General features: G+C 51.9%; 1 protein-coding gene across 1 annotated transcript; it reads right to left on the bottom strand.

The window, feature by feature from the left end:
- Positions 1-11,053: 11,053 nt before the first annotated feature.
- Positions 11,054-22,311, bottom strand: LOC142404023 (uncharacterized). The gene is made up of 16 exons (XM_075490426.1): positions 22,306-22,311; positions 21,487-21,700; positions 20,807-21,063; positions 19,891-19,964; positions 19,152-19,246; positions 18,358-18,547; positions 18,151-18,234; positions 17,392-17,503; positions 16,807-16,968; positions 15,587-15,856; positions 15,263-15,442; positions 14,354-14,507; positions 13,737-13,864; positions 12,623-12,836; positions 11,872-12,136; positions 11,054-11,216 (listed from the first exon to the last, which is right to left on the bottom strand). The coding sequence occupies exons 1-16, from the start codon at positions 22,309-22,311 to the stop codon at positions 11,054-11,056; spliced, it is 2,568 nt and encodes an 855-aa protein (XP_075346541.1).
- Positions 22,312-23,868: the final 1,557 nt, after the last annotated feature.

The following is a 23,868-nucleotide window of genomic DNA, read 5'->3' as shown; positions in this document are numbered from 1 at the left end:
CAGACAAATGGCAGAAATCTGTGGCCCGAGTTGGTTTCAAAAAGGGAGAAGCTGGTCTTGCCACAGGTGGAGCAAAAACAATGTGACGTCTGGATTCGGATGGCCCACACCTGCTGGCTTTCAGTTTAAGGCAAAAGTTGGATACCTATTTCTCCAACCGTGTCATTGGAAACCACGCTCCAAGACTACTTCTGGCTTGACGTTAGTCAAACCCTCGATCACATCCTCGCTGCTCACGCATGGGACGTGACTTTACGCGACAACGCGACGTCCTTCTTGCAGAATCGAGAGCTGGTTTCCAAAAACGGCAGCAAGCCCATCCACCACAGAACAGTATGGAAACAGGCATGGCAGGATGTGGTCAGAAGTGGCGGCCTCCGTGCGTGTAGTGGGCAGGGGCCTCCGTTTCTGACGTGCTTCTGGCTGAACCAGGAGGGGTGGGGTGGGGTGGGGTGGACGCAGGGCCATCAGCAAACCATAGAGCAGCACGAAAACAGGTGGGCCCTGCCACTTCACAAAATGCTGGCTCCCTGCCACCAAGGAGCTGCTGAAATAACATGTCGGCCATTTTGCTTATGAAGAACGGCCGGAGTGCTCTCCGTGCTACTTGGAGAGACAGCTCTCCCCCTCCACACTGCCGGCTGGAGCTGGCTCGAGCCATGTGACTGGGAGAGCTCCTGCTCGAGCTCCAGAGCCGGCGCCTGGGCAGAGGTGGCCTCCTTTCCAGGGATGGAGCAGGCCCGTTGATGGCCTCACCCTGCCTGGCTGCTCGCTTTGCCCCTTGGCCTCTACCGGCAATTCCTCCCTCACAGCAGCGAGCAGGCGAGAATGAAAACCACAGCCACCTGCCCGGCTCTTTGGAGGGAGCAACGCTGCTGGGGTTGGAGACCTTCCCAGCTCAGTGCCACCCCAACCAGAAAAAGGCCGCTCTGTTGATTCTCCCATACCTGGGCCCTCCGCATCCTGTCGCTTTCTGTCCCAGCTTGCTGTTGAGGCAGTTTTGGCAAGGTGACCCTTCCTGCTTCTCTGTTCTCTTCTTTCTCCTCCCCTTTGGCCACGGATGCCTCCAGTTTTCTTCTACCGTTCAGCCCAAATACAAGCTGTCCTTTCTACAGGAACCCAGAAATGCAATAGCAGCGGTTAGCCTCATTTGTCTTGTCTTTTTTTTTTTTTTTTTTTTTTTTTTTTTTAATACTGCTCTTCTCTTTCTCATCCTCCCTTTTTTTCCAGTTTCGGTCGACAGTTCTTACAGGTGCACCCAGAAAGCCCTTCTGTTGGGCTAATCACCCGTGAACCAGACCAATGAACTACGCCATCAAAGAGCTACTTTTTGAAAAGGGCTACGGTTCCTTTTCTGAGAGGAACAATACCCAAAATAGGTAACTGAATGGGAAAATGAGCCACAGTAAGAGACCTACTCACAATCGGTATCTGCGTACTTTTTTATGTACCGATTTCTCCTAAGATATGCCCAACTTGATTTTCTGCAACCAAGTGACACAACAATTGCCTCAATCCATATTACGTACCTGTCCTGTCTGCTGCCTGTGTTCTTCAGAAGTAGGCAATGGCAATTCAGGGCTCTCGAAAGGAGTTTCTTTGTGCTGCCTTCCTTCTGTGCCTGTACGTTTTGGCAACAGTCTGAAAATACACACCGGGGTGAGTTGGTGTGAGTGCAGGAAGAGTCCATCCTGTGCTCACGCTGCTCACGTGCTTCGGCAGCAGAGCGAGCTCTCTTCCCCAGAGAGACAGGGAAACCCTGAGCTGTAACGCTCAGATGTGCCAGCAGGGAAATCAAGGAGATGAGCTTTTTCCATAAGGAAGGCTGCGGGACACGCAGCCTGATGCGGCCCTCTCGATGGAACAGAGAGAGGATTTGCATCCTGTGCAATGACAGGCACCTGGAGATACTGGTATCCCCCTCCTGGCCATTACACTGACCACTGCAAAGCAGTCCCAAATACTGTGGGACCTCCCATCCACCACACCACTGTGTGGTGACGTGTGTGGACAGCCCTTCTGAGTTAATACGAACACTGGGTCCAAAGGAGAGGTTTCTCAGAGAGCTTGGGCAGTCTCCGTTCCTGAAGGCTTTGCAGACAAGACTGGATAAAGTCCTGAGCAACCTGGTCCGACCTCAGCTCATAGCTGACTCTGCTCGGAGCAGCTGGCTGGACCAGGACCTCCCGAGAGCCCCTCCAACCTCCATTATTGTATGAGCCTATAAAACATCCCGCACGAGCACTAGAGCACAAGGCCACTCTAATGGAGTCCTTTCAGAGTCTCACCTGCCGTGAGGCCCTTTTCCCTCCGTTTTCCCCTGTGCTTCTTCCTCCATCGCAGCTCTGGCTAAGTGGCTTGGAGAAAGGCCCCTTCGCAGAAGGCATAATGTGCGATGAACAGCCGCTGCAAGTGTGAAAGGAGAAAACCTCTCAGAACAGGCAGGAGGAGGCACAGGTCTGCTCCGCAATGTTAGAAGCTGTTTGAGGCCTCACTGGGATTCCTTCCGAGACCTGTTTTCTTGGAGGGAGATCTTAAGCCCTTCCTGACACCAGCCCTTGACCCTGTTCAACCCTCGATAGCCACATTGTTCTCTTTGGTGTGAGTTTCCTCGTGCCGCGGCTAGTCCTTCCTCTGCACAGCGGCTTTTGGAGGGAGACAGATCTTGGTGCTTCACAATCTCTTCTGGGGGAACAACTTCTTGGCGTTGCATACGTGTTCGGTATAAAAAAAAAAAAGGCTATCATGGCGCGTTCAACTCAAACACGTTATAGCTCTGATGTTTCTGAGGAATTAAGGTCGAGGAGCTAGACTTCCCAGCTTTAAAAGAGAAGCGAGGTCTCGGCACAGCTTAGCAACCCTTGCACAGTTGTTCTCCGCATGATTTTTCTCAGGGAATCACGCCGCGGTGATTCCAAGAGATACGCCAACCCCCCAGTCTCCCACAACTCAAGGCAGAGTTTCTGATTCACAGTGCCGATGGAATTCCCCAAACATTTACTCCCTCCTGCACAGACAGACTCCGAAAATGGAAGAGGTATACTCCAGGGCACGGAGTGCAGGGGCAAAACATACTCCAGCACCGTCAGCTGCAGTTGGTGGTGCTGAGCCCGCCTGGGATCTTGCTCCAACACGAGTCCCTTGAGATTTACCAGGAGGGGTAAATAGAGGCACACAGGGTGCCTCTACCATCCCAGGCACCTATTGTAGCCTGGGCCTTAGACACCCACCAGCAATGAAGACAGGCAAAGGCACAAACCTCTGCCAGGAATCGGTCAGTAGCATTACCTCTTACTCCCATGCTGCTCAAAGCACTCTCGAATTCTGTAAGTATCTCTTTGTCTGTGAGAGAAGCTCTTCGAGGCACTGCCCTCATCTCAAACCTGGGAATAGGAAGAAGGCACCATTCTGAGAAAAGGGCTTCTTTGCCAGATGAATGTCAAGGTATCTCCACAGAGTCGACCCCACGTCCTAGGCCATTAAGGGAACCCCCGAGCAGTGCTGGCCTCAGGAACGGCTCAGCAGCCCCTCGCTAGGCAGAGGTTTTGGTTTTTTGCCTCAGCCCTCCTGTGCCATCTTGACCCAAGGCGGCGTTTCGGAGATATGCCTTTGAGTCACGTGAGTGTCACAGGAGGCACGGAAACGTCAGACAGAGGACTTGCGTGCATCTGGTCTTTGAGAAGAGAAGCCGCTAAGAGAAGCTTTCCATGGTATATTCAAAACAACGGAAATATTAGGATCTTATTTCTGTTAAACGTTTGGGCAGTCGCTACCAATGGAAAGAGAACGAGCAGATGAAACGTTAGGGGGGTTGCCTCAATTCCTCTGCCTAGCAAACCAGTTCCCTCTGATGGGAGTAATGGTAAAATGCAAACCACAATCAGTAATGGAGGATGCGTAACTCCAGACGAAGCAAAAGCAAGGATGAAATTAGCTGCAAACCAGTAATTTGACGGAGCGCTACCAAAGACGAGCTGAGCACGTCTGCGCTTGGTCAGACAAGGGCTGCAGAAACAAATATACTCACTGTGGAAACTGGTAGACACGGCCAAAACAGCTCGGAGAGAGACTGACTTCTTTGTCCGATATGACCCATTTCTTCTGCAACAGGGACAGAAACATCTGACGTGACTCCAGGGAAAGGAACTCAATGCTCACAACGGCCTTTCCATAGCTCTAAGAATCAGCGGCCTCTCAGCAAACTTCTGGCCAAGTGCTTCAGCCCAGCCCCTCCTGAACAAGCTGCACAGCATATCATCTGCTAGGGCAAGGAACGTCGCCAGCCTTTTTGCAAGGACGAGAGCTGGCGGCGTCAGGCAGGAGACTCCTTGTTTACCAGGGAAGAAGTCAATGGAGGCAAACACAAGGGAAGGCCCATTACAAGCCTGGGTTCCTGGCTGCTGGTTGCAGTGAGGTGGCTTGCTTTAACTATTGCTGAACCGAGAGCAAATGGTTCCGAGCTGGCGTTATCCCCCGAGTCCTTCCAGAGACTCCCAAAGAGTCTGCATGCCTCTGCAGCGTGGAGGAAGCCACGCTGGGTTCTCCTTCTCTTCCCTCAGGCCAGGAGAACTACACCAATAGCGTGCCAGCAGCCACGAAGGGGCTGGTCTCAGCAAGGCCTTGGTGCCTCTGCGCCTCAGCCTCATGTCCAGAGTGTGGGGTGAACATCATCACCCCTGCCATTCCTTTGGCCTTTTTCCGATTTATGGCAAGGCCCTTCCAGGGCTTTCCCTTGCCCAGCAAAAGTAGTACTGCGTACCTTCCCAGCACCCTTAAACCACAGCAAATAAAAGAAAGAAACTACAGAAAGCTTCCACTGCTACAGACCGTGCCTAGCCCGAGTGACCCAGCAGGTTACAGCTGGCCAGCAGGGCTCAGTTCCCCAGTCCTTTGATGGGATGTCAAACCCACTCTAAGTAGCACTGGAAAAACAATAAACTTACAGTGAGCAACTTCTCTACCATGTATGTAGACTTGTTGAGGCTTAGTAAAAAGTCTTCGCAAAATGCCATTGTCACTTCTGTTCCCCGGATGGCAAGAGTGCCAACATCCTTTAAAATGAAGTCCGTGTCTTCTCTGTTTCTTAGGATGAAGTAGAAAAAGTTCAGGGTCTCCTGCATACAGTTCTGCACAACTTCCTCAGAATAGGGGACGTCCGAGTGGATCTTCTTGTAGCTCACTGACACTTTCTTAATCTCACCTGGAAGAGAGGAGGAAGACTGTAACTCAGCAGTTGAGCAGACTCAAATATAAGTGCCAGCAGCTCTCACGTAAAACACATTGCTATAGCACTGTCTGGTCTAACCACGTGGCATGGCTCCTTAAAGGAGCTGATGTAGGCCCCTCCTCAAGTTAGGGTCAAATCACTCCATTGACAGATGTGCCAAGCCGCAGCCGTAATTCCCTAAACAGAAACAGGAGCCAAGGACCTCGGCCATCTGCGCCCACACTGCGCAGGAGGGCAGGACAAGGTGGGAAGAATGGGGCTGCTTCCCATGGGAAGTGCAAACATGCTCCATTAATGGCAGCGCCCCCTGACGTTAGTCCCGCTTCTGGGCTCGGGAAGAGACATGAACTTGTCAGATGTAGCGCATTCACATCAGGCCCTTGGTCTTTGCTTTACCTTTCTGCAGCGCTGGGTCGGTGATGTGAACGTCGCGCTCTTTGCACAGCCTGGAGCTCTTCAGATAGCTCCTGACGGCATTCCTGCGGTATCGGTCAACCAGTTCTCCCAAGTCAGCCTCTACAGTTGAGGGCAGGCAGTGCTCGTCAACGGGGCCATCCCCAGATCTCACCATCCGGCACTTTTCTTTCCATTCTATCGGGCTGTCTTTGTTCTGCAAATAAAGGGCAGGTGCCAGTTAGCATTCAGTGAGTTTTGTAAAAAGAGGAAACAGCCCCTGAATATAGTTTATTGCAGGCTCTTACAAACAGGTACAAACATGCTGCCAAGCCCAACAAATCAGATGTAGATCCTGAACACACCTCATCCTGAGTCTGTCCTCTTGTCAGCAGGTTTCTGCACGTGAGGGGGACATCCTTGATTTCTACCTCTGCCACCACGAGATCATCTTTGCTTTTACTCGTAGCTGGACCCTTCCCCAGAGCCTGCAGCTTCAAAGACAACCATTGCAAAAGACCAGCAGTTGGAAAGCAGAGATAAATGACGTAACAAACAAATTGACCCTAGTACTCTAGAGGTGAATATCCTTTTCATTCTCCCCTTTCAGCTGTTGAACCCGAACACTCTACAAATATTAGCAGAAAGCACATTGTATCTACTACTTAATAATCTACCTCTTCACAACCGTAAGCCCAAATAAAAACACTAGTTTTATCTTCAGCATATTTTAATATAGTAAGTAATTACTGTTTCTATTCTATAAATGGAGAAACAGATGTAGAACTAGGCAGTAAAGTTTCTCAAACAGAAACCAGGGCATTTTACACTTGAATTGGCATCTCTGACAGAAAGCTGTGAGACTTACATAAAACATGCAATTCATACTTCTCTCAACTCCCCTTACATAGAATTTAGAATTTCTGTTCAAGATCTAAACTCATCCACACTATGACTGCACTTCCCGCCCCTTCTTTTTTTAAAACAAGGGTATAATATTTTGTGTCGGTATCCAAGTGCTAAGAAAGAAAAAGCCACAGAGTCACAAACAGATTCAGACGATATGGCAGAAGAGTTAGAGTTACAACAAAGACCTTACTGCTTTTTCCACATATAGAGAGTTAGATAGTCCATCCTTCTAAAAATTCTGAAATGCTTTTGGGGACATAAAGAGAAAACAAGACTCTATCAAAAGAGAACCTTCCAGTAACATCCAAAAGGTATCTATCCACTCTCATAAATATCACACGAAGCACGGCGCTTGCATGAGAGCCAGAAGGCAGCTACTGAGGGACATAAGTCTAATGCATTGTACGTGCGTTCTATTTCTCTATTCCTTCCTCACTTAAAAAAAAAAAAAAAAAAAAGTACATTCATTAACCTGCAGGCTCCTGAATTTCCATTCACGCACAATCTTAAGTGCTGTCAGAGTTAATTACTCTGGAAATGTAATCACTGGACATTTCCTAACAAAAGTAACATATGCAGTAAAAAAAAAAAATCCCATTAGCAAATTAATTAATTGGTTAAGTCGTTCCCACAGCAATACAATTTGTCACAGGATGCCAGAATGCCACTAGAGCTTATGGAAAAAACATAGATAGAAGAATGAGACACCACAGTATCTTCCAATTTTTAGGTGTCTCAAACTGCTAGTCAGCGAATAGACTTGACTTCCACCTGGTACGACTACAGAGGACTACCTGAAACCAAGCCACATGTTCTTCAATGCTGAAACTGTCACACCCTCAGGTGGATGTTAAGCATTGAGAAGCAGACACCATCGTGCAGCAAACAATGCGTAAAACCACCTAGGACTGCTGACAGCAATGATCAAAGAAACACTCACTACTAAACTTCACATATTAAAAAGGCTGTAACGATCATTTTGGATACAGAACCTGCAGAGAACCAGTTACGGTGAATACGTGGCAGGGTACATTTGCCACTCTTTCTTGTATTATCTGTGAATAAATCCAATAACAAAACGAGTACTCATTTTAATGCTGCTTCACAAGACAAACCCTTAGAACATAACTGGCAGTCCTACCAATACTGTGCACGTGAAAAAAAAAGACACGATACACCGTGAAAACATACTCTTCTTGTTAACTTTATATTCAAACAAGCTTGGAAAGAAACGTGAAACAGCCTTCTAAACTTGGCTCTAGCATAGGCTAGTAACATGCAGAAAAGCAAGACTGTTCCCATTACTGAAACTGGAAAATAGGCTTTAAGTTATACTTGCTTTAGAATATAAAAGTTAGTTAGAAGGGACCTACAGTGATCACCTACTCCAACTGCCTGACCACTTCAGGGCTGACCAAGGCTCACATCAGGGCTGACCAGAAGCTGACCAAGTTGTTTAGAACTTGGACATACAGCTCCTACTGATAACTTGTTTAAGCATGAAAATAATTTGGTCTCATATTTTAAACCAGCTGTTTTATACTGCAGTTTTTATATCAGGTGCACTACTTAGAAAATACTTCAGAAAAAAGTTCATCACCTTCCTACAGATCACTTCGGTTAAGCCTTAAGGAGAAGTGGCAGCACTGACCTTACAGCTATACCACTGTTTCTGTTATTCTGAAAAAAAAAATTTAAAAAAGGTTTTCCGATTGTTTTTTGCTATATCCTACTTTACGAAGCAAACCTTCACTATTTCCCATCTCAGAGAGCTATTCCGACAAAAAACGTCCGCAGGTCTCCAGAAAACAGACGTGACGCCCACCCTCGCCCACCACCCCCGGGCCTAGCGGTCCCACCGGCACGGCTCCTGCCGCCCCTGCAGGCACTCACCTTGTCCGCCGTGCTGGGCGCCGGCTTCAGCTTCCCTTTGGCCATTAACATCGCGTTAATTTTCGCGGCCACGGCCGCGGCCGCGTCCAGCGCTCCCGAGGGGGCTGCGGAGCTCTCGGAGCCCGCCACAGCTGAGCCACCATCTCCGCCGCCGGGAAAGGGGCGCCCGGGCAGCGGCGCCGTGCCAGGGCGAAGGAAGGCAGGGGACGGGCCAGGCTGGTCCCACTTACTGCGGCGCCTGGAAAAGACAGAGGCCTCAGTCCCGGCCGCCTCCCGCCCGCTGCCCTGCGGGAGCTCCAGGACCTGCCGCGCCTCGGAACCGCCGCACCGAGGCCCTTCTCCAGGGGCGCCCGAGGACCCGCCGCGCCCGCGGCCCTGCCTCACCCGCCAGCCGCCCCAGCGTCGCGCTGCCCTCCACCACCCGCTGACATGGCTCCGGCCCGGCTCCACCACCTCCGCGCCAGCCCCAGCGTCATTTCCGGCCTCGAGGCCGCCTCGAAACGCCCCTTCCGGGCGTTGCCACAGAGACGGCGCGGCCCGCGGGCGGCGTCCCCTCAGGCGCGGGGAGTGCCGGGAACCGACACCGGACAGGCGAGGAAGACCGGGCCGGGCCGAGGCGCGGCCCTTGCCCCCGCTCTCCCAGCGGACGGCCCGCTCTGTGGCTGACCGCGGGAAACCGCCCGCCGACCGCGCAGCACCGCGGCAAAGGGCGGGGGGGGGGGAGGGGCGGGACAGGCCGGGGAGCGCCCGCACCGCGGGGCTGCCGCCGATGACATCACGGAAGACGGCGGCTGCAGTCGAGCACGCGCGCCCTGGGCACTGCAGGCAGGAACCTCACGCATGCGCACTGTTGTCCCTAGCGGGCTGCCCACTGGTACTGCAGCCAGGCTGCTGACGCATGCGCACCACGGTCTCCCACATGCTGCCCCCCGTCAGCTGTTTACACACCGGTACAGCCGCCGGGCGGTTGACGCATGCCCACTGCCCCCTGCCGCCCTGCCGCGAGTCACCCCCCGCGCCGCGCTCTGGCGCATGCGGGCTGCCGTCTGCCGTGCTGGCACCTCTAAGCCGCGGCGGCGGAAGCGCCCGCCATGTTGAGCCCAGTGGCCGTTGAAGTCCCCCCCTAAATTCTGCTCCTGGTCCCCCAGGACGCCCCAGGCCTGCCCGTAGGCAGGTGTCCAGATGGTGTGGGGAAGAGGGGGTGCTGGAGGGTCTGCGCAGGTGCCTGGTCTTTCCCTTTCTCTGTTCAGCCTCACTTCCTCAGAAAGGGTCACCATAAGTCAGCAGGAGCAGATCTGTTTTCGACTTTCTGGGCTGTACTGAGAGGCTTTTGGAGGGTATTGGGTGGCACTTGGAGGGTCTTTGGGATCTTTCTTTGCGAGTAGAACTCTGATTTCCTGTCATAAAGGACATCCCATTTTCCTCCTTCTAGTTCAGTACAGAGTATTGTGACCATGACAGAGGTATCACTTTATCTCTGTGCAGCATGGATGGATTGGTAGACTTTCTTCAAAGAATTAAAGATCAGTTTCAGATCAGTCTGAAAATCCTCCATGTGGTGTCTGTTTGACACTAAGATTTGCCCACTTGCTGTCCCTGGCAACTATGCCACAGTTTGCTTGCCCATGGCATGGTGAATTCTTGTTCAAAGAGCAGGACAGAAACATTTCCTTGGGAAAAGGAAGGTGTTTCAAGGGCTTCTCCAGGAGGGAAACCTCTCACAAGCCATGTTCCCCTCCAAATTATCTTATTCCTGAAGGAAAAAGCGGGAAGAAGTCAGGTGGGGACTTGCCATGTCAAGGGTGGCAGCAGGAACTGGCCCTGCCCCATGAGGAGACTGATGAATGCTGGACCAGTAATGACTCTTCAGGTGTCACAAGGGAAGGGGGCCATTGTGGCACCAAGTACTGTGACAGGCTCCTGCGGAAGGGTCATTTATCTGCATTAACTAAAGATTGCTTTGTTCTTTGCAATCGTAACTGGGGTTCCTGCAATCCCCCTTCTCCAGGTTCCACCAGTCTGATCTTCTCTCCTAGGACTGAACTACAGGCTCAGTGACTTGGTGACCACCTGAGCCCTGCCACATGTGTTTTGCAGATGGCTGCTACACAGAGACCCCAGCGTCCCCCTGCCACCAGACAGGGTCAGACCTTGGGACCTGGCAGCGCCAAGTGCCATCAGGGAAGGGTTGGATCCTGGTGGCTGGATGTTGAGCAGGTTGCCTGTCCACCACCTGCTGCCCACAAACACAATTCAGCTGCAGCTCTTGGGCTTGGGAAGCGTGGTGGTCGTTAGCTGTCACAAAATGCTGAGGCTTTTTGTTGAAAAAGCAGGACAGAAACATTTCCTTGGGGAAGGGAAGGTGTTTGAAGGGCTCCCCCAGGAAGGAGACCTCTCACAAGCCATGTTCCCCTCCCACACCTTCATCTTCAGTATACGCTCTTTATTTAGTACATTTCTTTTATCCAGAAGCAGGGCCCCAATCCCACGAGCTGACTGAGGGGTCACAAAGCTGTGCACACATCTCCTGCTGCTTGGAGAAGAGCTTCAGGTGGAATGGGTCTTCTTGAAGGCAGTGCCTCCAGAGGCCAAGTGTCCTGGCTCGCTGAAGAGCTAGCCGCAGTCAGGGCTTTAGATGCCATGGTAGGCGGGCCTGGTTGGATGAACATAGCTGAACAAGGCGTGTGCCCTGTCATGCTGCTTTTCAGGAAAGTAAAGGCATAGCTTGTCCAGGAGATGACCTGGCCAGAAGTTATTGTCGCTTGACTTTTGCAGCTTATTCCTCTGAAGATGCCTGTGAAAAAAGGGGGGGGGGGGGGGAAGGGGAAGAAAAAAAATAAAATAAGAGAGAATAGGATGCTTTACAGAAATAAAACTGTGGGCAGTTTCACTGCTTCTCTTAGTAAGGGCAAAAGTGAGCCCGACAAGAACCAGCTATCTGGGCTTCCCGGCCCCAGGAAGCTCTGCCACACCTGTGCAGACCGTGTCGGTCCTTATTAGACATGAGTGACACTGGAAGTGCCAGCTTGTGAAGCTATCTGAAGAGCTGGTATGTTGCCCATCACTGTAGCATCTAAACACTTTAAGTGAGATAAACGAAGAAGATTGTGCTCTGCTTTGCAATGTATTTTTCTCTCCAAAAGCTTCTCCAAAGCTCGGCTCTTCAGGACTGTCTTTCTTCCACAAGAATAAACATTCTCTGAGGGGATTTCAGACAAGCCGTTGGGTCGGTCTGAGGAGAAGTTTTGTCACCTCTGTAGTTCAGGGCACAGAGCTAGTGCCAACTAGTCTGCGAGGCACCTGCCAGGCACCACAAACTGTTCACCGGCACCACTGCAACGCAATGACTTAGGTAAAACACAGGAGTGGCCGTGTAGCTGAGAAGAGGATCCGCCTCTTCGCTCTCGCTCGCTGCTCCCTTGCAGCATCCTAATGGTTCACTCCGGTACCTTGGTACTGCCTCTGACACCGTGGGGACTGAGCACAGAGGGGTGATGCACAGCGGGGGCAGCAGGAGGGGACTGATCTTAAGTCCTCTTTGAACAAACCTGTTTTCCGCCTCCTTGGCCTGGCTTCCAGATGCAGTTCCTGGTCTGGAGGTGCTCCCAGGCGATGGAGCATCAGCACGTCCTGCGCTGTAGTATCCTCCAGGCTGCCTGATCTTCCTTATGTCTTCTCCCTCCTTGATGATCTTGTCTCCTGGATGCAGCAGGGCTGTTGCCAAAAAGTGCACAGAGAAAACAGTCATGCCTCACCCTGGCATCAGGAGCCCCGTTCCAGCTCACATGTTGTAGGCGTAGCAGCCTTCAGCTGAGCCACAGCCACGTCTGTTCCTGGCTATGGACCCGCCCCGATCCTGACTATGGTCTGACTTCCCGGCTTGACTTTGGACCTGCCCCATCGCCACGAACTTGCCTCGTGAGCTGCACTCTCGGTTGAACCTGACTACCATCCCAGGGGCAACGGGACGGGGCCCTGGCTGATCTGCAGCACCCTTTGACATCTCAGCCCTGCTCTGGCCCTGCTGATGATATTGCTGATCCTAACTGGCAGCATCTGCCACGGTTCTCCGAGGGCTGCAAACATGCTGCCATTAATATGGCAGCGCCCCCTGACGTTAGTCCCGCTTCTGGGCTCGGGAAGAGACATGAACTTGTCAGATGTAGCGCATTCACATCAGGCCCTTGGTCTTTGCTTTACCTTTCTGCAGCGCTGGGTCGGTGATGTGAACGTCGCGCTCTTTGCACAGCCTGGAGCTCTTCAGATAGCTCCTGACGGCATTCCTGCGGTATCGGTCAACCAGTTCTCCCAAGTCAGCCTCTACAGTTGAGGGCAGGCAGTGCTCGTCAACGGGGCCATCCCCAGATCTCACCATCCGGCACTTTTCTTTCCATTCTATCGGGCTGTCTTTGTTCTGCAAGTAAAGGGCAGGTGCCAGTTAGCATTCAGTGAGGCCTTGGAGTCGCTGTATTCCCTTCAGAGAAGCTACAGGCAGGGATTCATCTCAAAAGTGTGTGCAAACGGGAGTCGGCACCCCGCAGTGGGATCGCAGGGACAGGCACGCCTCTGGGAGTGCAGTTCCTATCCAGAGCTGGGTCCTCAGACAGATACTCCCTGGAGGGCTTAGCAGAAGAGCAGCACACCGGGCACAGGTGCCTCAGACGAAGAAAGTCTCTCCCCATAGCCCGTGACTGTAGGGCAGCACATTGGCAAGAGGAGGTAGCCCTGGATTCTGCCAGAGTTCATCCAACCCAAGATGCTCCAAAGACGACCTTTGGGACTGAGTGAATGAGTGAGTCACTGCTTCACTTCCATGGGACTGTCTTGCACTGTGCCTCACAACTGAACAGGACAAAGTGCTCATCAGCACCTTAAGGGAGAAATCACAGTCTGGTGGATAGGCCGACTAGATGATCAGCAGACGACTCCCTCCCCAGACCCAGAAACTGCTTCAACTTCTCCTCCGCCTCCTCCTTCTTCTTCTTCTTGCCAGTTACCGAGAAAAAGTGTTTCTCTCACCAGCATGTTCAGAAGCAGAACAAAGTGTTTGAGATGGCTTGTAGCGCCTCAGCTGCGAGGCACCATGTGGTCAAGGGACTACAGAAGCTAACACGCACAATAACCCCTTGCCCTTTCCTTTACTGCTGCACTGGTCTCTAAACCACGTTCGTCAAGGCACGCAGGTGCGCTTGTTCTCCTGCCACATACACAGTACCTTCTCCCACCGCCTCCTCTCTCTTAAGAGCTTTCCAGTCTCTTCCATTTCATCACAGCTCAGATGTTGTCATTCTGGCTCGGTGTTGACTGGCGGAACTTCCAAGTGTATTAACTTTCTTTCGGGCTTGGTAGGAGCATGAGGCTTCATCTGTCTGGCTGTGTCTCCAGCAGAAGGTGGATAAGTGGCAGTTTTGCAGGTGGCTTTCTGGAACTGAGCTTCTACACCTAGGACAGGTTAAAAAAACAACCAAACAAAAAGCCCAGAGAAGCCACGTTAGAGCAGAGCAGAAAGGAACATCCAATCCATGTTTAAGACAAAGGGGTTTGGCATGATGTGCTGATTGGAACTCCCAACAGAGCTTCCTAAAGAATAAGCTGTTCTGGATCGGTGTTTTCCAAGCTGCCACCAACAGCTGGAGAAAGGGCCTGCTTTGGATGGGCTGGATGATGAATGCTAACAAGCAAAGTCCAGTACAGGATGTTAAGCTGCAGGGTTCAGACTTTGATCGCAACCTGAAAGACTGGATAACCTGTCTCCAGCAACTGGGCTGGCGACGGTGCTGCACATGCCCCGGATCCTTCAGCTTTTCCCTAGAAGTCTTCTTCTGGCCACTCTGCTCTAGGACAATGGTCTCAAGAAGCCATATTCTGGACCCCCTTTGGCATTTCCTGTCTGGATAGAGGCGCTTTCCCAACCCAGTGCTCTCCTCTCACCTGTTTTGGTCTCTTGGGATTGTCCTTTCTTCATTTCCAGCCACTGCTTTTGACATTCAACCAGATCTTCGGGGCTTATAAAATTCCCCGGTTTTGAGGAAGTCAAGAAGATGACCACGTCCTCCAGATCCTTGTTGCTGATGGGAACTTTGGTCTGGCAACCAAAACAGAGAATGACAGGGGGATCACCAAAAGATCAAGGCTTGCCCCAGAGTGGGAGGGGTGAGCTTTGCTGTTGTTCGAGATGCTTTTGCAGGGAAGCGTGCTCCCCTGCAAAACCTGCTGAGGTTTCCTTGGGTTTATCAAGCATTCACAACTTGACCAGTCTTCTGCTGGCCCCCGCAGAGCTCTCGGCTTTTACTGTGCCAAACTTCCCAGCCCTCTGGGTTTCAGGATGATATTTTGGCTCGGACTAGAATATCAGCTAACGTCTGAACTGCTAAGCCCTAATAAACCTGAACGTGCTCTTCGCAGCTCTGTAACGCTGCGGCCTGTGGAAAGCGAGGCCCAGTGTGAGCCGTGCTGTGCAAACACGTACTGAGAGGCAGTGCAGTGTTGGGGAGATGTAGGAGCCTGGTGGGGGAAAGACCAAGTATCAACACGGGGAAATTCGATGCCAGTTCAGGGTCTACAGCAGGATCCCGACAGCCACGTTACTGAGCAGTGACTGTCTTCCAAGTCTGTGAGGCAGTGGGTTTCTGCACTCCCTCCTGGGACTCGCTCTAGGTGCATCTTTGCAGCTTTCCCTTCCCTTTGCCCTTCAGCTTGTCACAGGTTGTGGGAGCCGTTCTCTGAGAGCAAGGCAAGCAAAACCGCCCCTTGCTGAAGCGCTTCCATTTGCTCTGGGTTGGCACGCAGGAAAATAGGGCAGAGCTGCAGCTCTTCATTATTTTTCTGTTCGCTACGTACCTCCTTGATGACTCTGACGAAGTCTGCTCTCTTGATCTTCCTCCCGTCCATACCAGCCTTCCTGAATACATCCACCATCCTCAGCTTCTGTTTGTGCAGGAGGTTATGCAGCGTGACAAGAGCCTGGGGGTATGGTGCACAAATAAGGGGAATGGTACCCTTCTTCCGGGGCTGGCTGCTCTTTGGTGGTGAGCGCTGAAAAGGATTAGAAAAATACCCTGAGATCACCGTTATCCAGCATCACCATGCCCGCCAATGTGGCATCAGCTGGGGTAAAGCAGCGCCAGTCTACTGATTTCACAGCAGACGCTATTTCCCATGCACTTCCGTACTTACGTCCAGGCTGTCGGTCACGGCTGATTTGACAGCAGCCCTCCTGTCTGCTCTGTGTGCCTTTATTCTTTGCCAGCATCTTTTTTCTTGATTGCTGAGGGAAGATTTTTGAGCCAGCCATTTTTCAATGTCCCCTAAGCTTTCCAGCTCAGTTCGAAACTGCCTCCTCGCCTGAATCCAAGCCTCCGCCATTTGTAGGCCCTCTTCTGTATCGGAGGTGATCTCTGGGGAGCTGAGGCCGTCTTCTTCCTCCTGGGGCAGCTGCAAGACAGACAAATGGCAGAAATCTGTGGCCCGAGTTGGTTTCAAAAAGGGAGAAGCTGGTCTTGCCACAGGTGGAGCAAAAACAATGTGACGTCTGGATTCGGATGGCCCACACCTGCTGGCTTTCAGTTTAAGGCAAAAGTTGGATACCTATTTCTCCAACCGTGTCATTGGAAACCACGCTCCAAGACTACTTCTGGCTTGACGTTAGTCAAACCCTCGATCACATCCTCGCTGCTCACGCATGGGACGTGACTTTACGCGACAACGCGACGTCCTTCTTGCAGAATCGAGAGCTGGTTTCCAAAAACGGCAGCAAGCCCATCCACCACAGAACAGTATGGAAACAGGCATGGCAGGATGTGGTCAGAAGTGGCGGCCTCCGTGCGTGTAGTGGGCAGGGGCCTCCGTTTCTGACGTGCTTCTGGCTGAACCAGGAGGGGTGGGGTGGGGTGGACGCAGGGCCATCAGCAAACCATAGAGCAGCACGAAAACAGGTGGGCCCTGCCACTTCACAAAATGCTGGCTCCCTGCCACCAAGGAGCTGCTGAAATAACATGTCGGCCATTTTGCTTATGAAGAACGGCCGGAGTGCTCTCCGTGCTACTTGGAGAGACAGCTCTCCCCCTCCACACTGCCGGCTGGAGCTGGCTCGAGCCATGTGACTGGGAGAGCTCCTGCTCGAGCTCCAGAGCCGGCGCCTGGGCAGAGGTGGCCTCCTTTCCAGGGATGGAGCAGGCCCGTTGATGGCCTCACCCTGCCTGGCTGCTCGCTTTGCCCCTTGGCCTCTACCGGCAATTCCTCCCTCACAGCAGCGAGCAGGCGAGAATGAAAACCACAGCCACCTGCCCGGCTCTTTGGAGGGAGCAACGCTGCTGGGGTTGGAGACCTTCCCAGCTCAGTGCCACCCCAACCAGAAAAAGGCCGCTCTGTTGATTCTCCCATACCTGGGCCCTCCGCATCCTGTCGCTTTCTGTCCCAGCTTGCTGTTGAGGCAGTTTTGGCAAGGTGACCCTTCCTGCTTCTCTGTTCTCTTCTTTCTCCTCCCCTTTGGCCACGGATGCCTCCAGTTTTCTTCTACCGTTCAGCCCAAATACAAGCTGTCCTTTCTACAGGAACCCAGAAATGCAATAGCAGCGGTTAGCCTCATTTGTCTTGTCTTTTTTTTTTTTTTTTTTTTTTTTTTTTTTTTTAATACTGCTCTTCTCTTTCTCATCCTCCCTTTTTTTCCAGTTTCGGTCGACAGTTCTTACAGGTGCACCCAGAAAGCCCTTCTGTTGGGCTAATCACCCGTGAACCAGACCAATGAACTACGCCATCAAAGAGCTACTTTTTGAAAAGGGCTACGGTTCCTTTTCTGAGAGGAACAATACCCAAAATAGGTAACTGAATGGGAAAATGAGCCACAGTAAGAGACCTACTCACAATCGGTATCTGCGTACTTTTTTATGTACCGATTTCTCCTAAGATATGCCCAACTTGATTTTCTGCAACCAAGTGACACAACAATTGCCTCAATCCATATTACGTACCTGTCCTGTCTGCTGCCTGTGTTCTTCAGAAGTAGGCAATGGCAATTCAGGGCTCTCGAAAGGAGTTTCTTTGTGCTGCCTTCCTTCTGTGCCTGTACGTTTTGGCAACAGTCTGAAAATACACACCGGGGTGAGTTGGTGTGAGTGCAGGAAGAGTCCATCCTGTGCTCACGCTGCTCACGTGCTTCGGCAGCAGAGCGAGCTCTCTTCCCCAGAGAGACAGGGAAACCCTGAGCTGTAACGCTCAGATGTGCCAGCAGGGAAATCAAGGAGATGAGCTTTTTCCATAAGGAAGGCTGCGGGACACGCAGCCTGATGCGGCCCTCTCGATGGAACAGAGAGAGGATTTGCATCCTGTGCAATGACAGGCACCTGGAGATACTGGTATCCCCCTCCTGGCCATTACACTGACCACTGCAAAGCAGTCCCAAATACTGTGGGACCTCCCATCCACCACACCACTGTGTGGTGACGTGTGTGGACAGCCCTTCTGAGTTAATACGAACACTGGGTCCAAAGGAGAGGTTTCTCAGAGAGCTTGGGCAGTCTCCGTTCCTGAAGGCTTTGCAGACAAGACTGGATAAAGTCCTGAGCAACCTGGTCCGACCTCAGCTCATAGCTGACTCTGCTCGGAGCAGCTGGCTGGACCAGGACCTCCCGAGAGCCCCTCCAACCTCCATTATTGTATGAGCCTATAAAACATCCCGCACGAGCACTAGAGCACAAGGCCACTCTAATGGAGTCCTTTCAGAGTCTCACCTGCCGTGAGGCCCTTTTCCCTCCGTTTTCCCCTCTGCTTCTTCCTCCATCGCAGCTCTGGCTAAGTGGCTTGGAGAAAGGCCCCTTCGCAGAAGGCATAATGTGCGATGAACAGCCGCTGCAAGTGTGAAAGGAGAAAACCTCTCAGAACAGGCAGGAGGAGGCACAGGTCTGCTCCGCAATGTTAGAAGCTGTTTGAGGCCTCACTGGGATTCCTTCCGAGACCTGTTTTCTTGGAGGGAGATCTTAAGCCCTTCCTGACACCAGCCCTTGACCCTGTTCAACCCTCGATAGCCACATTGTTCTCTTTGGTGTGAGTTTCCTCGTGCCGCGGCTAGTCCTTCCTCTGCACAGCGGCTTTTGGAGGGAGACAGATCTTGGTGCTTCACAATCTCTTCTGGGGGAACAACTTCTTGGCGTTGCATACGTGTTCGGTATAAAAAAAAAAAAAGGCTATCATGGCGCGTTCAACTCAAACACGTTATAGCTCTGATGTTTCTGAGGAATTAAGGTCGAGGAGCTAGACTTCCCAGCTTTAAAAGAGAAGCGAGGTCTCGGCACAGCTTAGCAACCCTTGCACAGTTGTTCTCCGCATGATTTTTCTCAGGGAATCACGCCGCGGTGATTCCAAGAGATACGCCAACCCCCCAGTCTCCCACAACTCAAGGCAGAGTTTCTGATTCACAGTGCCGATGGAATTCCCCAAACATTTACTCCCTCCTGCACAGACAGACTCCGAAAATGGAAGAGGTATACTCCAGGGCACGGAGTGCAGGGGCAAAACATACTCCAGCACCGTCAGCTGCAGTTGGTGGTGCTGAGCCCGCCTGGGATCTTGCTCCAACACGAGTCCCTTGAGATTTACCAGGAGGGGTAAATAGAGGCACACAGGGTGCCTCTACCATCCCAGGCACCTATTGTAGCCTGGGCCTTAGACACCCACCAGCAATGAAGACAGGCAAAGGCACAAACCTCTGCCAGGAATCGGTCAGTAGCATTACCTCTTACTCCCATGCTGCTCAAAGCACTCTCGAATTCTGTAAGTATCTCTTTGTCTGTGAGAGAAGCTCTTCGAGGCACTGCCCTCATCTCAAACCTGGGAATAGGAAGAAGGCACCATTCTGAGAAAAGGGCTTCTTTGCCAGATGAATGTCAAGGTATCTCCACAGAGTCGACCCCACGTCCTAGGCCATTAAGGGAACCCCCGAGCAGTGCTGGCCTCAGGAACGGCTCAGCAGCCCCTCGCTAGGCAGAGGTTTTGGTTTTTTGCCTCAGCCCTCCTGTGCCATCTTGACCCAAGGCGGCGTTTCGGAGATATGCCTTTGAGTCACGTGAGTGTCACAGGAGGCACGGAAACGTCAGACAGAGGACTTGCGTGCATCTGGTCTTTGAGAAGAGAAGCCGCTAAGAGAAGCTTTCCATGGTATATTCAAAACAACGGAAATATTAGGATCTTATTTCTGTTAAACGTTTGGGCAGTCGCTACCAATGGAAAGAGAACGAGCAGATGAAACGTTAGGGGGGTTGCCTCAATTCCTCTGCCTAGCAAACCAGTTCCCTCTGATGGGAGTAATGGTAAAATGCAAACCACAATCAGTAATGGAGGATGCGTAACTCCAGACGAAGCAAAAGCAAGGATGAAATTAGCTGCAAACCAGTAATTTGACGGAGCGCTACCAAAGACGAGCTGAGCACGTCTGCGCTTGGTCAGACAAGGGCTGCAGAAACAAATATACTCACTGTGGAAACTGGTAGACACGGCCAAAACAGCTCGGAGAGAGACTGACTTCTTTGTCCGATATGACCCATTTCTTCTGCAACAGGGACAGAAACATCTGACGTGACTCCAGGGAAAGGAACTCAATGCTCACAACGGCCTTTCCATAGCTCTAAGAATCAGCGGCCTCTCAGCAAACTTCTGGCCAAGTGCTTCAGCCCAGCCCCTCCTGAACAAGCTGCACAGCATATCATCTGCTAGGGCAAGGAACGTCGCCAGCCTTTTTGCAAGGACGAGAGCTGGCGGCGTCAGGCAGGAGACTCCTTGTTTACCAGGGAAGAAGTCAATGGAGGCAAACACAAGGGAAGGCCCATTACAAGCCTGGGTTCCTGGCTGCTGGTTGCAGTGAGGTGGCTTGCTTTAACTATTGCTGAACCGAGAGCAAATGGTTCCGAGCTGGCGTTATCCCCCGAGTCCTTCCAAAGACTCCCAAAGAGTCTGCATGCCTCTGCAGCGTGGAGGAAGCCACGCTGGGTTCTCCTTCTCTTCCCTCAGGCCAGGAGAACTACACCAATAGCGTGCCAGCAGCCACGAAGGGGCTGGTCTCAGCAAGGCCTTGGTGCCTCTGCGCCTCAGCCTCATGTCCAGAGTGTGGGGTGAACATCATCACCCCTGCCATTCCTTTGGCCTTTTTCCGATTTATGGCAAGGCCCTTCCAGGGCTTTCCCTTGCCCAGCAAAAGTAGTACTGCGTACCTTCCCAGCACCCTTAAACCACAGCAAATAAAAGAAAGAAACTACAGAAAGCTTCCACTGCTACAGACCGTGCCTAGCCCGAGTGACCCAGCAGGTTACAGCTGGCCAGCAGGGCTCAGTTCCCCAGTCCTTTGATGGGATGTCAAACCCACTCTAAGTAGCACTGGAAAAACAATAAACTTACAGTGAGCAACTTCTCTACCATGTATGTAGACTTGTTGAGGCTTAGTAAAAAGTCTTCGCAAAATGCCATTGTCACTTCTGTTCCCCGGATGGCAAGAGTGCCAACATCCTTTAAAATGAAGTCCGTGTCTTCTCTGTTTCTTAGGATGAAGTAGAAAAAGTTCAGGGTCTCCTGCATACAGTTCTGCACAACTTCCTCAGAATAGGGGACGTCCGAGTGGATCTTCTTGTAGCTCACTGACACTTTCTTAATCTCACCTGGAAGAGAGGAGGAAGACTGTAACTCAGCAGTTGAGCAGACTCAAATATAAGTGCCAGCAGCTCTCACGTAAAACACATTGCTATAGCACTGTCTGGTCTAACCACGTGGCATGGCTCCTTAAAGGAGCTGATGTAGGCCCCTCCTCAAGTTAGGGTCAAATCACTCCATTGACAGATGTGCCAAGCCGCAGCCGTAATTCCCTAAACAGAAACAGGAGCCAAGGACCTCGGCCATCTGCGCCCACACTGCGCAGGAGGGCAGGACAAGGTGGGAAGAATGGGGCTGCTTCCCATGGGAAGTGCAAACATGCTCCATTAATGGCAGCGCCCCCTGACGTTAGTCCCGCTTCTGGGCTCGGGAAGAGACATGAACTTGTCAGATGTAGCGCATTCACATCAGGCCCTTGGTCTTTGCTTTACCTTTCTGCAGCGCTGGGTCGGTGATGTGAACGTCGCGCTCTTTGCACAGCCTGGAGCTCTTCAGATAGCTCCTGACGGCATTCCTGCGGTATCGGTCAACCAGTTCTCCCAAGTCAGCCTCTACAGTTGAGGGCAGGCAGTGCTCGTCAACGGGGCCATCCCCAGATCTCACCATCCGGCACTTTTCTTTCCATTCTATCGGGCTGTCTTTGTTCTGCAAGTAAAGGGCAGGTGCCAGTTAGCATTCAGTGAGGCCTTGGAGTCGCTGTATTCCCTTCAGAGAAGCTACAGGCAGGGATTCATCTCAAAAGTGTGTGCAAACGGGAGTCGGCACCCCGCAGTGGGATCGCAGGGACAGGCACGCCTCTGGGAGTGCAGTTCCTATCCAGAGCTGGGTCCTCAGACAGATACTCCCTGGAGGGCTTAGCAGAAGAGCAGCACACCGGGCACAGGTGCCTCAGACGAAGAAAGTCTCTCCCCATAGCCCGTGACTGTAGGGCAGCACATTGGCAAGAGGAGGTAGCCCTGGATTCTGCCAGAGTTCATCCAACCCAAGATGCTCCAAAGACGACCTTTGGGACTGAGTGAATGAGTGAGTCACTGCTTCACTTCCATGGGACTGTCTTGCACTGTGCCTCACAACTGAACAGGACAAAGTGCTCATCAGCACCTTAAGGGAGAAATCACAGTCTGGTGGATAGGCCGACTAGATGATCAGCAGACGACTCCCTCCCCAGACCCAGAAACTGCTTCAACTTCTCCTCCGCCTCCTCCTTCTTCTTCTTCTTGCCAGTTACCGAGAAAAAGTGTTTCTCTCACCAGCATGTTCAGAAGCAGAACAAAGTGTTTGAGATGGCTTGTAGCGCCTCAGCTGCGAGGCACCATGTGGTCAAGGGACTACAGAAGCTAACACGCACAATAACCCCTTGCCCTTTCCTTTACTGCTGCACTGGTCTCTAAACCACGTTCGTCAAGGCACGCAGGTGCGCTTGTTCTCCTGCCACATACACAGTACCTTCTCCCACCGCCTCCTCTCTCTTAAGAGCTTTCCAGTCTCTTCCATTTCATCACAGCTCAGATGTTGTCATTCTGGCTCGGTGTTGACTGGCGGAACTTCCAAGTGTATTAACTTTCTTTCGGGCTTGGTAGGAGCATGAGGCTTCATCTGTCTGGCTGTGTCTCCAGCAGAAGGTGGATAAGTGGCAGTTTTGCAGGTGGCTTTCTGGAACTGAGCTTCTACACCTAGGACAGGTTAAAAAAACAACCAAACAAAAAGCCCAGAGAAGCCACGTTAGAGCAGAGCAGAAAGGAACATCCAATCCATGTTTAAGACAAAGGGGTTTGGCATGATGTGCTGATTGGAACTCCCAACAGAGCTTCCTAAAGAATAAGCTGTTCTGGATCGGTGTTTTCCAAGCTGCCACCAACAGCTGGAGAAAGGGCCTGCTTTGGATGGGCTGGATGATGAATGCTAACAAGCAAAGTCCAGTACAGGATGTTAAGCTGCAGGGTTCAGACTTTGATCGCAACCTGAAAGACTGGATAACCTGTCTCCAGCAACTGGGCTGGCGACGGTGCTGCACATGCCCCGGATCCTTCAGCTTTTCCCTAGAAGTCTTCTTCTGGCCACTCTGCTCTAGGACAATGGTCTCAAGAAGCCATATTCTGGACCCCCTTTGGCATTTCCTGTCTGGATAGAGGCGCTTTCCCAACCCAGTGCTCTCCTCTCACCTGTTTTGGTCTCTTGGGATTGTCCTTTCTTCATTTCCAGCCACTGCTTTTGACATTCAACCAGATCTTCGGGGCTTATAAAATTCCCCGGTTTTGAGGAAGTCAAGAAGATGACCACGTCCTCCAGATCCTTGTTGCTGATGGGAACTTTGGTCTGGCAACCAAAACAGAGAATGACAGGGGGATCACCAAAAGATCAAGGCTTGCCCCAGAGTGGGAGGGGTGAGCTTTGCTGTTGTTCGAGATGCTTTTGCAGGGAAGCGTGCTCCCCTGCAAAACCTGCTGAGGTTTCCTTGGGTTTATCAAGCATTCACAACTTGACCAGTCTTCTGCTGGCCCCCGCAGAGCTCTCGGCTTTTACTGTGCCAAACTTCCCAGCCCTCTGGGTTTCAGGATGATATTTTGGCTCGGACTAGAATATCAGCTAACGTCTGAACTGCTAAGCCCTAATAAACCTGAACGTGCTCTTCGCAGCTCTGTAACGCTGCGGCCTGTGGAAAGCGAGGCCCAGTGTGAGCCGTGCTGTGCAAACACGTACTGAGAGGCAGTGCAGTGTTGGGGAGATGTAGGAGCCTGGTGGGGGAAAGACCAAGTATCAACACGGGGAAATTCGATGCCAGTTCAGGGTCTACAGCAGGATCCCGACAGCCA

The sequence above is a fragment of the Mycteria americana genome, unplaced genomic scaffold (genome assembly GCF_035582795.1).
Source record: "Mycteria americana isolate JAX WOST 10 ecotype Jacksonville Zoo and Gardens unplaced genomic scaffold, USCA_MyAme_1.0 Scaffold_54, whole genome shotgun sequence".
In the NCBI taxonomy this organism is placed as follows: Eukaryota; Metazoa; Chordata; class Aves; order Ciconiiformes; family Ciconiidae; genus Mycteria; species Mycteria americana.
This window is presented reverse-complemented; position numbering and strand designations above follow the sequence as displayed.